At 38.3% G+C, this 13,696-nt stretch overlaps 1 protein-coding gene across 8 annotated transcripts in view; it reads left to right on the forward strand.

Moving 5' to 3' along the window:
- The window catches only part of CADPS (calcium dependent secretion activator), a 527,617-nt gene that overhangs the window by 422,984 nt on the left and 90,937 nt on the right, over positions 1-13,696 (forward strand). For 6 of the 8 annotated variants that reach the window (XM_090283897.1, XM_090283900.1, XM_090283902.1 and 3 more), the window contains 3 exons: positions 4,229-4,335; positions 10,605-10,761; positions 11,542-11,683. In XM_090283897.1, coding sequence (XP_090140023.1) covers positions 4,229-4,335; positions 10,605-10,761; positions 11,542-11,683 — 406 coding nt within the window. Of the gene's footprint in view, positions 1-4,228; positions 4,336-9,387; positions 9,409-10,604; positions 10,762-11,541; positions 11,684-13,696 lie in introns of all 8 variants that reach the window. The other 2 variants (XM_090283896.1, XM_090283899.1) reach the window with 1 other exon arrangement.

Raw genomic sequence — 13,696 nt, forward strand, 5'->3', positions numbered from 1 at the left:
GATGCCACACATTTTTCCCCAAAATGACAGATTTTGACATGCTGAAATTCCACAAAGGGAGCAAGAATATTCCCTAGCTCATTTGAACTAATAACGGCCCTTCATCTGCTCTTGCAAGGCAATTAATTCCTGCCTTTTTACAATGTTGGAGAGAACAATAAACATTTGCAGGCACCTTAGGCTTTGAAGGGATCTGGCCCATGCATTGTTTTATTTGCTCTTATTAGCAACCCTGCAAGGTATACCAAAAGGTTATTAATATTTTTGAATTATAGCTGAGAAAACTGAAGCACAGAGAGGTTTAGGTAGAAGGTACAAGGTTGCATAGAAAGTGAAGCAGCATACTGAGAGTGAGAAGCCAGTCTTCCAGCTACGACTGCATCATGTCCTATTTATGGTCATCTGTAAGGAACAAGCAGCTGTTAGCATGTGTCCTTTAGTGTACAAAAGTGTACCTTGTTTCGGTCGATGATGCTGCCACCACCACTCATGTACATCCAACTGAATAAAGGCATCCAGTATCTGCATTCAGCCTCTGAGTGTCCCCACAGAGTGGTGCTGGTGATGCTGGCCAGAGTCTCACCAGTAATAGTGCAATAACAACGAGAAAGCAGCAGCTTTACATTTGTGTTTTATCATTTTTGCTTGTTTGGTGATTCTTTTCAGAGTTCATCATCTTACTTGTCCCCTTTGTGAAAGTCACTTTGTCTCTTTACTTTTTTAATGTCTCTCTTTACCAACCTGAGCAGCTCCCTGGCCACCTCCTGGGCCTCCTCCACCCACCAAACGCAGAGCAGCATGTTATATCAGAGGCTCAAAGGCATGCCTAGGACAAAATCAAGTACTGTAAACTTCTGTCATTTCTTTACTCGGCATCTTTCTAGTTTAGTTTGTCTTTCCATTCATTTTTCTTCTTGAAATTTTGTTTTGGTTTAGAATATTAAGCTGAGTCTCAGCTCTCAAGTTTGACACTGTAGGTTTTGCAAAAGAGAGCATTTATTTCCAGATGTCCACATTTTTTGTCTAGCTATGTCTGACATACGCAACATTTTCAAACCTCAACGTCAGCACAAAATAACATTGTTGTTGCATAACATTTTGCATGATGATTTTTTATATGTTATGAGCTTCAATTCTGTTGTATGAAATGTTTACTAAGTATATCATGTTTTTAGTTCTCCTTCTCAGTGCTCCAGCTAGTACAAGATTGGGTGGTAGGAATATTGCAATACTTTTTAAGACAGCAGAAGGGACAAAAAAAAATCATTTCTAAGCTCAAATTTTTCCTTGACTTCTGTTGGGAGAAGGAGGAGGTGCCAGAGGATTTTGCACAATATTTTCTTTAAAGACAACATCTTAGAAAAGTAGCTTTTAGTATATATATTTTTTGCCATTTAGCTAAGTTAGCTATATGAATAAAGAGGAAAATAGTTTTATGTCTCAAAGTGGCTTGATCTCCAGACAATGTAATTGCAACCAATTAATAATAAATGAAAGTCTGGCTACATGGGTTAAATGGAAGATCAAGCATTCTACAATAAAGGATCCTTATCCTGCTCACCTTAGTGGTTGCATGTTAAAGTAACATTACAATGGTTTTATTAAACATACTGTCTGTATATATACATCAGGCATACACATGTCTGTGTACATGTGCACACACTCACAGAATGGCTGCGTGCACATATACACTTTATGTGTATCTATTAATATATATTTTGTAGTCAATCTAAAAGTACTGCATATTAAAACAAATCTTCAGGTGGTCCTAACTTAAGCATCTTGGATTTCTCTAAATGTAAATATCATTCACAGTTTTTAAATGAAAGTACATAAAATATTGGTGGAAATTATTTTATTTCTACATGATATGTCATGTACAGCTAGAATTCCCCTAGATTGGTAAGTATTCCACTCAAAAGGGCAATGCTCTCTATTTTTAAAGCAAGAGATTTCAAAGATGTGCCCGAGTAGGATTTCTTGCAGATTCGTATTAATGTGCAGGCTTGTCTGGTTACTAGAAAATGTATGTAAATGTGTGATGTGTGTATGTGGGTGTATGTGTCAAATGGGTAATAGGCATAGAATGAGGAATTTGCAAATTGATGCGTAAATGTGAATATCAACTAATAAAAAACAGTAGCCTATGCATATTTACCATCAAAATGCAATTACCTCACTCCACACATATTACTCAAACATATATACACAGTATGTTTGTAGAAATGCCTAAAAGTCTACTAATGAAATGATGATAGTCCATTTATGAAATTATAAATAGGCCAGGTGCCCCAAAAGCACACAAACCACATTACTTCTCCAAATATTTATTGCTCTGGACTAGGCAATGTGCTGTCAGCCCCTCAACGCCACACACCTCCCTGCTCTGAGTGTTGGATATTTGCCGCCTGATCTGCATATGTATGTTCCCCACAGTTCCCACCTTCACGCCCTAACCAATTCCAGCCACACTTCCACCTGAGTACAGCAGAGACAATGGAGCTTTTCATTGGCTTGGGTCCAGGAAGCCCATTTTCACACCAGTCACCAGGCCTTGTTGGACTAAATTCCCTTGATAATCTTACCCAGTCCCATCTATCACTCTCAGCTCACAGAGGGGCTGGGACATTCATTTTGCATAGTGTTTCACTGAACTTGTTTTTTGTTGTTAAATCCTAAACTACTAATCATCTGATGTATTCCTCACCTATCTAACAAATGCACAAAGAGAAAATCATGGGTCACTTTTTTTGTAAAGGTGCAACCTCCTATGATTTTGTTTAAACATCCCCACAAAATAAGAAGAAGAAGAAGAAGAAGAAGAAGAAGAAGAAGAAGAAGAAGAAGAAGAAGAAGAAGAAGAAGAAGAAGAAGAAGAAGAAGAAGAAGAAGAAGAAGAAGAAGAAGAAGAAGAAGAAGAAGAAGAAGAAGAAGAAGAAGAAGAAGAAGAAGAAGAAGAAGAAGAAGAAGAAGAAGAAGAAGAAGAAGAAGAAGAAGAAGAAGAAGAAGAAGAAGAAGAAGAAGAAGAAGAAGAAGAAGAAGAAGAAGAAGAAGAAAACAACAACAAACCTTTCTGTGAAGCATTAAGTAATCTTCTCTAGCAAGAAAAATCCTGAAGCCAAAACATATCTGCTTCAGATAAAGAGATGAAAATAAGTTTTGGCAGTGCTTCTTTGCACCTACATACCTACCCATGGAATCGTGCTAAAGGATCCTCATTGCTGTTACACTCTAGAGGCTCCAACTGATAGAGGCTTCAAGGCTCGAAGGGATCTAAGCATGAAATACAAGATCCCCTGTGAGTTCAGACTCGCAATTTCATTGGCTAAGAAAAACCTTTATATTTTAAATGTTATTTTTTCTGCCAGGAAAAAAAGTTTCTAAGTTTGACATTACCAAACGTTCATGGATTGAGTTCTGTAAAGGATGCAGTATAAACCAGAGTTCAGTTTGTTCTTGAGTCAGATAGAATCACACACCTTTCAACGCAATAGAAACTAAAAAACAGGAAAAAACTGAGTATATTGCTGCCACCTAACTGATAACATCTCAATTGTACCAACCAGTAGCACAAACTATGACTACTTTACCCCAATAATCTACCCTAACACAGTTTTAATAATTTAATCCTGCTTTTTCTACCTAATGGCCCAGGAATTTCCATTAAGTTTCAGTTTCCTCCCTGGACAACTTAGAACAGCCAGACCTTTGACTCTGCTTTTTTAAAATGAACTTTCCAACACCTGTTAAACTTGCAGACCCATAATAAAACATATTCTGTAGTATCAAATGTTTAAGGACAAATCCAGGAAACAAATGTAGCAGCAACCAAAATTAAGCTTCCGTTACATCTTGCCACTTCAAGTTGTACAAACACAGTCTAGAGAATGATATAAGATAGTAATACGTTTATGCTGTCTTTAAAGAATGTGTGTACAAAACATCACTCAATTTGAAATGGGCTCTCATAGACAATGTAGCTTAATATGTCAATTTGAAGCTGGAGCACTGCTTTTTCTTAATATGTATTATGATGACAATGATGATGTGATGATAATAATTAAATGGCTTTATGGTTTGCTCACTACTAATTTTGTGGCTCTTAACATTTGCATGATACTTTTTAAAGAACTGGTAACTACTCAAAATTTTTTAGCTACTTCTTCTAATGGCCACAAAACTAGCCTGATACCTTCACTGAATTTTAACACAAATTCTTGTACTACAGAAAATGTAGGCCGGTTAATCACTCCTGCCAAAAAGCTCGAAGACACAATACGTCTTGCTGAACTAGTCATTGAAGTTCTTCAGCAGAACGAGGAGCACCATGCAGAGGTGAGCAGGCGTGGTGGGAAATGTGTCTTGGTATACCTCAGCTGACGTTGCAGAACTGATTTTACTGCTGACATTGTCACTAAGGTACCTTACACCCATTTTCTTTTCAACTGGCCTTGCAAAGAGAATGAAGCTGGAAGTTTGGCAAGGAGGAGCCTTTTTTTGCAAGGTTGTTTAAAACAACCAAAAAATGATTGCGTGTTGTATGTTTCAGCTTAAGTTTTCAGATGTTTATAGCAACAAACAAAAGAGGTGAGTGAACTTTTAAAATATCATTCAAGCAGCATATGGTTATTGTCCAGAGCACATGAAATACTTTTTGGTCTCTTGTGGTTGTTTTTGTTGCCACCACTGTTGTTTTTATTTATTTGATTTGGTGTGTGGATTGCAGGCCGTGTTTTGGATTTATCTCCATAACTTACTCTGCTTGCACTAGAGTCTTCATTTGTTAACCTTAAATGACCTGGGTGGCTAAACACTGTGACACAAGTGAATTATTCTGTGTTGTCCAACATGTCGATTCCCTGACATACATCTAAATAAATACAGCTTACTTTTTGTTTTACAAACCACTGTCAAAATTATTGTTTTGATAATAATTATAAACCAAGGGAATTCAAGACTAACTAAATTCCAAACCTGTAAGGACTTAAACAACCCGACCCTTTCAAGGAAAGATTCCAAGATTCTATTATGGTCAAACTGTTATACTATAATATCACTGCTTGCTTCAAAACTGAGATTTAAGGTCATATCTCCTAAAATATCCTTTCTGAAATTTGCACTATTTCTCACTCTTCCTCTCCATTCCAATCTGCAGCAAAGGGGGAAGAAAAGGCATTCCATAAAAGTAATTTCTCAAGCACTTACAATGGTCATTCCCATGGCTAAATGAAAATTGACAGTACAGCTAACTAATAACTAATACACAAAAACCCAGTCATCCCGAATAATGCCTGATTGCATATTTAAATTTCCTCCCTGTTTTTCTATTGTTCCACTCGATTGTGGCTGATCGTGGCAGGGGAAAGAGGTATGTGACTAAACCGAATGAGCCAGCCACCTGTTGTCATAGTCTGTGCATGCCCTTCCAGTACCATGTCTCCTAATGGGACTTGCCCTGGGTGCTCCTGCTTTCTAACACTGACCCAAGGAATGTAACAGCAACTTCCAGTGGGCTGCTTGTGAAATGGGGGCCCTTCACGGCAGGGTAAATGTGGGGTGATTCTCTCGTGCGTGCATGAAGCAATTGATACACCTAACCACGACTACAGTTACATCCCGACACATGCCTCCTACCTGCCTTGATTCTGTCCTTACTTAGCCTGTTCTAGTTTCCTATGTCCATCTGTACTTCAGCAGATGAGTACCGAACGTAGTAACCGGTAGCTAGTGAGAGTGATACTAATATTCCTCTATGACTATCTGTATGTGAATCATATATACAGTATTTATATAGAGAGAGAGTGCTACAGAATCATTATTTCCCCAGAACCCTCCTAAGAATGGAGTTAAGATCCCTTGAGGTGGGTGTCACGAACTCCTATGTCCCCAGTAATGCACAGCTGGGAGAGAGAAAAGGGGCCAAACCAGCAGCCTCTAAACAGAAACCTAGGACTAACCTCCAGACACCTAAAATGAAGTTGGGCTAGAATTGTTTTCTATTCCATACTATCTGACATTCTTTTCAGGTTGGGGGCATTTGGGGTTCACGTGGTGGTAAGTATGTTCTTTTCAGATGTCCACAAGAGCACCTCTGGAGGCATGCCCAGTTCTGGCCTGCCCTCCCCTGATTCTGACATTGAGGCTCTTCTCATGATGATGAACCAAATTACACATTTTTTAAGATATAGCTATGAAGAAGATGGTCTTCCTCAGTCACTGTTTTGCTTTTAAATGAAATAATAGAAGGAAAATGATAGAAGAAATGCTTGATTTATAAATCAGGTTATTTACTGAGGCTGCTATAGGCTAAGAAAGACTGAGTATCTTCCCAAATTACTCAAAAGAGGTACCAAAAAAAGGTAATATTCCAAAGAAGATAGTATTTATTTTTCGCTTTTCCCAAAAACACTTTTTCACTAAGTGCTAATCATCATCTGAAACTGCCCTAGTAACCATGATCAAAAAAACATTTTAATATTACATATTCATAAGCCATTAAGGGTAAATAAATAGGGTAGAAATCAATTCAGTTCTGTTTTCATTTACTATCGTTAGAAGTTAGGAATGAATACTTCAGCATACTTTAGAATTTAGAAGCCCAGTTTGCTTTTATATAAATGTACAGGATTATTTCCTGAATTAGTAATTTCACCCAATCACAAAATTTTATTGCTCAGGCAATCAAAAGCTACCTACCTGCTGAGCACTGAGGCCATGACCTCTGTGCTTTTTTGATGGGCAGGAGCTGTGAAGCAGGAAGGCAAAGGCGCCAGGATCTTGGGCTCTATGCCAGAGAGGTTTGAGTTTGAATCCTAGCTTTTCCTCTTCCTTGCTTTGTGGTCTCAGCCTAGTTATTTGACCTCTTATCCTGTCAGTTGGAGATAACAGTAGAATCTACCTCAGATTATTGTTAGGATGAAAGGCTACGTTAAGTAAAGCACCTGGTATCATGCCTGGCATATAGTATGCACTCAACAAATCTTGGGTGTTGTATAATTAGGAACAAATTGGTAAGGAAGCAAAATATATATAAATGTGATCATAAAAAGGACAAACCTCTGTGGAAAGTACCAAATGAATGCTCTAGACAGAATATGTTGGAAGGTGAGTGGGTTTGTTTCAAGGTGGAGTTGTCCAGACAAGCACTGCCACCTGTCCTCAGCATTCACTTACAGATTGCCATGAGCTGGGAAGCTCTGAAAAATTGCTGATACCAGGTCTCACCGTAACTCTATTAGTTGGAATCTCATGGAGAAGGACTTAGTATTGGTAATTTTTAAACTTCCCAGCTGATTCCAGTATCTGGCCAGGTCAAGAACCTCTGGGTACAGCCAGAGGTAGAATTTGCCCTAGCACCTAATGAGATTGAAGAATGAAAATTTTTTTCTACTGCCCAGTACTCACTGTCATAGTGACATCACAAATGAAAGTGACAAGTAGACTTGCTCCCCCACCAAAAAATAATTCTTAAAGCCATTTTAACTCCAATATAAAGTAAATAAATGTCCCAAGAGAAAGAATTTTCATCAGCTTAGCATACATCACATATACACACATGCAATGTATGTTAGCAGGGTGACATCTCTTAATTGCAGCTTAATTCTGCTCTCAGAGCCTAAGTTATTCACACATACACACATATACACAAACTACACCTTCATGTATTGTTGCTTCAACTTCCAAATCTCTCTCTCTCTCTATGTATATGTATATATGTATTGTGGTGTACAGAAGGGTACATATATACATGTAATTTGTGTACAAAAAATATAGTATGTTCACTGTGGATGACTATACTCCTAAGGTATACATCTTTGCCTTTAAATAATGAAAAGCACTAGGTAAGTATTTAGACACCAAAATATAACTTACTTTCTGTGGAAAAGATTTCTAAAGACTTTTCAGCACCCACAAATGTTGAGTTGGTTCATGTACAAAAATAGCATTCACCTGTCTGAGCAAACATAAAATCAATAAATATTGTTTTGTATTTTCTATTTTAAAGACTTCACTTGCCCAATACAGTCACACAAACTCTGTTCCTTTGAGTGGAATTATGACATAGCTTTCTGGTCATTACTGCCCTGGCCAGAGTCTTTTCACCTTCTCAGAGAGGTTCTGAAAGAATTACCTTGGGTGTCCAGAAACAGATCTAGTCATCACGTCTACAATTTCTCTATCTAAATTCTTTGTTCACTAGAATCCCAAGTTTCTCTGCCAGAATTTAATAGCAATCATTCATATCACAGTAGTCATGGTTCTTTGCAGGGCTACCTATGTATGTGATTATTAGCACCACAACTGTAGACAATTGCTAAATAATTTGTTAAATTCCATTGAGGGACTAAGTTCTCTATAGATAGTAAAAAAAGATGCTGCTTATGGTCTCTGGTTTACACATTTTAAATAAAGGTGCTAAGAACCAGGTACGAGGTTGAGCTAAGAAATTTTTAACTCCAGGCATTTAGGGCTTGTGTTTCATTTTGTTTTGTCCTGTCATCTTAAAGCAAAATCATGTCTGGGAAGGAAACTAAGTCTCCCTATTAACTGTTTTCTTAGACTGATGCTGAAGATGTAAAGTTAATCAAATAACTAAAGAATAAGTACCAGCCAACATTTGGTGTGCCTTTGTGAATTTTTTCAAGTATCCCACATCAGGACTGATGAGAGTCAGCCCTCCATTTAGGATTGGGAGTGAGGGTGGGGCTCCAGCAAATTCCAATGTGTAGAAGGTCTCCTCTAAAAGGCAAGTGGCTGGCAGAGCTCAGGGGGTGGGCTGGAGGATTTCCACCTCTGCTGGATTCATTCAGCCAGGTAGTCCTTGGAGCAAGGCCCAAACCTCAGGGCTCTCATCCCCAGGTGGTAAAACTACAATAAAACCTCATTGATTCAGATCCAAACACTTGCAGTTTGTGACAATTTAATTGCGAAAGTTATTCTTTTAATTTTTCTTGAGTAAAATGTGTTAGGTGATCTCAACTTTCTCTGGAAATTCTAAAGGCTCTTCTTACAAATTTCATCTCAGGACCTGTGGAATTAAACCTTCCATGTCTCTGACTTCAATTTATATGTCAATTTATCTATGATTATTAGAAGTTTAAAGAAAACACTTTTACATTTATGATGCATTCATATGAAAACCAGTGAGTACCTTCTACTTTGATGCCTAAGTACAAACTGGATTTGAAGACAGCAAATATCTATTTTTAGGAAGCCCAATAATTTAGACTTTTATGGTGACAGATTAGAATCTCTCCACTCCCATTACTCTGAATCAGTGAGGTTTTACTGTAAATTAAAATGGAAACAGCAGGTGTCTATTTCCAGCCAAGCTTACCTTGAAGAATGGTCCATGACTTGATTTTTTCCATTTAATTTGCAAACCAGCCACATGTTGATAAAGGAGAAGTAAGTAAAATGAAATCTCTTGAAAGAGAGGTGGATCGCTATTCTGACTCCTAGTGGCTGTTAGAATATCCCCAAATAACAATAGATCACAGAAGAGCTTGGCCATTGAACCAACACTTTCATTTATGGAATTATTGCCATAATCATATTTTATGTTTTCAAATGCCTTCCATCTTTTTTCTGTGAATGCTCTGGAAAGTGTTTCCAGTGTGAATATTTTATGGCATTGGGTGGGAAGGTGGGGGACAAGATGGGGCTGGCGATTTGTTTTTGTTCTATTGCTGTCTTTGAAATCAGCAAAAAAGGGCCTGTTGACACCGCCACTCATTCTGCATGCTTTCTGCCAGAAATGATTAGTCAACATGCATGCATGCCTTTGAATTACATTCACATCTGGCCCAGTTCGATGTGAATGTCACCCCTGAGACCCTGCACAATGATTTCCAAGGACCCACGTGCATGAAAATGAGTTACTTCACTGATATTTTTTGGTTTTCAATGTACATATGTGTCCAACCCCCAGAAAAGTAAGTACTCGTCTTACTGAGTGTTTCCTAGCATAAGCCTAATCTTTCCTACAGACAGGATGCTAAACCAGAGGCTCCCTGATTAAAGAGATTTTGACTCATAAGTTTTGTAACAATTACAACAATGGTTTCCTCTGCCTTGGTATGAAATAGTAGTAACATTTCCAATGTGTAGGGAAACACGAGTCACTGAGTTGTATGAGACCATAAACAATTAAGCCCCAGATATGTAGATATAAGTGAACAACCATTGCAAATTTTCAAGTTAGACCAGCAGAAAACCCATAAACACAGTGAAGAAACTCCCAAATTCTAATACCTTAGAGCAAGAACCAGCCAACAACAATGATAAAGAGCATGACTCAAAACATACTGAGTTATTGTAAACTGAACAGAAATTCCATGTCTGTCACATCTACAGCTGAATGCTCTGACTGGTGGGTCAGAATAAAGATTTTCTAAGGCAGGCCTGGAATATGGAAAAGCATGGCCTTGGACACTTAGAGGCCCAATTGTATAAAAAACGCTGTTCTCTTTACAATAAAATTATCAAACCCTGCTGGATGATGCGCACTTAATCTTGAACAGTGAGGGCTTGACTTCCCACCTTGTGTTGGAAAGAGAAGCTCATTGCCTCTTTGTCTGTTGTTTTTCTGCCAAATTTCAAAGGCATTTGCATGGTGGTCAGACTTGATGGTGGAGCATGCCGAGACGTTCTTGTCACTCTTTGCGGTGGACATGGATGCAGCATTAGAGGTGCAGCCCCCGGACACGTGGGACAGTTTTCCACTGTTTCAGCTGCTGAATGATTTTCTGCGCACCGATTGTATGTACCATCTTTGACTGTTTGGCTTTACTAAGTAATGTGCAGATGGACAGATTGTTAAAATGTCTTTATCCCAGGCAGACTATGGACTGGACACAGCTCTTTGTAGTTTTATTATTAATTCAAAAAGAAACAAACTTACAGCTGATGACATTCTTTCTTCCAACAAGTGTCCTGTGACATGGAAACCCTCTTAACAAGGCAGAAGAACCCAAGAGTAGTGTCAGAAGTGGTATCCATGTGTTTTAAATGCTCTTGAACAAGTTAATTAACCTCTCACGTTTTGCAGTTTTTATTGAAAGATGCTTTTTAGATTAGAAAAAAAATCTTTAGCTAAGTAACACCCTAAGCACCTTAGAGTATCTTACATGATACATAGCCATAAAGTGGATCTTCCTCCCCGTGGAGAGTGATGAAGGAAGGAATAGAACATTCTCTCTACCCAGTCACACAGTGGGAGGAAGGGAAGTGGGTGCAGAAAACACCTAAAAAACAGTGTCGGTTATGGTTTTGTCACTTTCAAAGGAAAATTATTGTTTTTCTTTCTTAGAAGACAGACACGGATGGGTAAAATGTTTTTAAATTTCATTTTCTTTCCACACAGATTTAAGCATGAACTTTGATGCAGTTCATGTACTCTTTTTCCTTCTTTGTTTTGGAGGGGTGGGAGGGTTCTCTTAGAAGCCATATATTTCATGTCAAAGACAGTCTTCTCTGTATATGTTGTATGCTGACAAAGCAATTATGGGTTCTTAACAAGATTTTGCTTATCTGTTCTAGATAATTTGTGCAATGGAAAATTTCACAAACACCTGCAAGACCTGTTTGCCCCACTTGTGGTTAGATATGTGGATTTGATGGAGTCCTCAATTGCACAATCCATTCACAGGGGCTTTGAGCGGGAGTCATGGGAACCAGTCAAGTAAGGAAACCTCTTTTGATACCATCGGAGTTTGGGTGCAAATAGCTGAAGAGTCAAACAGAAATGAATTAATGCTGTCTTATGGTTTTCAGTGTTAGCATGATAGAGAGCAAACACTATATGTGTTTCCAAGTATGATGTGCATAATCTCCTTATGCAAAGGGGTTGAGAAATGTTTTATGAACTGAAATATTTGTTGAATTGCACAATATAAACAAGGAATAAGGGATGGAAACCTGGCTGTGATATTTGTACTGTGTATCTTACTCCAGTGGTGTTGTCCCTAGGAATTAATGTCTCCCAGAGTGTGTTCCACAGTGCTCTAGACAAGGGGTCAGCAAACGTTTTCTATAAAAGGCCATATAATAAATATTTTGGCTTTTCGAGCTTACATGATCTCTGTCACAACTTCTCCACACTGCTGTTACAGCACAAAAGCAGCTCTGGACAATAGGTAAAGGAATGAACATGGCTCTGTTCTCATGAAGCTTTATTTGCAAAAACAGGAGGCTGGCTTGTGGGCCAGAGCTTGTCATTCTCTGGTCTGGTCTGGCCTTTGAAACATACCTCAGGAGAAGGACTCTGTGGCCAAATACAATTAGAAAACTCGATACATCTCACTCATCCACTCTATACCCTTGTCTCCTAGTGAGCCACAAAGCACAATATATTTCAAAACTCTGACAAGATGGTAACACAGAACCTTGCTTAACCCTTCTTAACCTAGGGTTTCCTAAATGTATCTGACCAGAGTAGTCATTTTGTTAATGGGATATTCATCTAAAAGACAAATTACAGGAAATCCTGTTGGTTGTGAATTTGGCAATTTCCATACCTGCTTGGGGAATCTATTTGAAATGTCTAGCAGATTCATTTTCACCTCCATTCCCCAGCAAGGAGGAGGACTCTGACTTCAAGTGCCAGAGGGACTTCACATGCTTTCTGAATAGATAGAGGGCTCCTAGATGGAATTTTCTGGTATGAATGGAAGAGCTTCAATAAAGCCTGCTCCTAGTTTTGCCCTGCTAGATTCATTCTACTTCTCCATCCCCTTCCCCACGCCCCTTCTCTCTCCTGTAAGAAAATCATTTTATTCTTTCTAGTTGTTTACATCCTTGGAATGTAACGACCAGTATGGAGCAAAGTGGGGGTATGTACAAGCAGATTTTCAGGCACTCCAGAACAAATATTCAAGAGATTTTCTTCAGCTTGGAAGCCTTGACTTATATCTCATCTTTAAGCGGTTTTCTGAATTGAGACCTTCCCTCTGCTTTATATTGTATAAGACCCTGACTGATAAAGAAATTAATGTAAAAATAGCTTCCTCAGCTCCCTTTCCCATCTGAACCAGGAGGCAAGTATCTAGACTTACCCTACTTCAAGCAGGTTAATAAGTAGTAGCTCCTCATTTGCAAGTACCAAGAAATCTAAATTTTAGCTTGTTATTCTCAATTCTATAACAGTCTCCTAATATTATGGCTCTGCCAACTTTTAACTCATGAGGATAAAACTGGGTCCCTTGATTAATAAGGGACTCTTTTTTTTTTTTAATATTCACTTGTAATCAAGACGGTTGTGCTTAAAGGACAGTTGTGCTTAATGAATAGTTGTGAAAGGAGAAGCTTAAAGTAAGTAATATTCACATTTTGAAAATAGCTTTGGTCTTGAAATAGCATTTACTTGCTTTCATTTAAGTGTGGAGGCTTCTACTACCGACACACATGAAGAAAGTGACCAGTATTCTTTGCTGGTTTTTAAAGGGCCCTAGAGTTAGGACTTCACCCTCCACTCACTGGCCAGAAGGCTAATAAAGGCAATGAAATTGTGTTCTCGTCTGCAAAACTTATTTTTTTAAATGTCCCTATTCAGTGTCTGAGAATTGTCATGAAGTTCTGTGACAATGTCACTAAAGCCATTTTATAATCTGTTAAATTCTTCAGAAACCAAGCAAATTACTGCTAATTCCTTTTAAAACATCAAATAGTCTTAATACTGTCAGAAATAAAGACAGAA

This window comes from Furipterus horrens, unplaced genomic scaffold (assembly GCF_987537825.1).
Source record: "Furipterus horrens unplaced genomic scaffold, mFurHor1.1.pri manual_scaffold_7, whole genome shotgun sequence".
Classification (NCBI taxonomy): Eukaryota; Metazoa; Chordata; class Mammalia; order Chiroptera; family Furipteridae; genus Furipterus; species Furipterus horrens.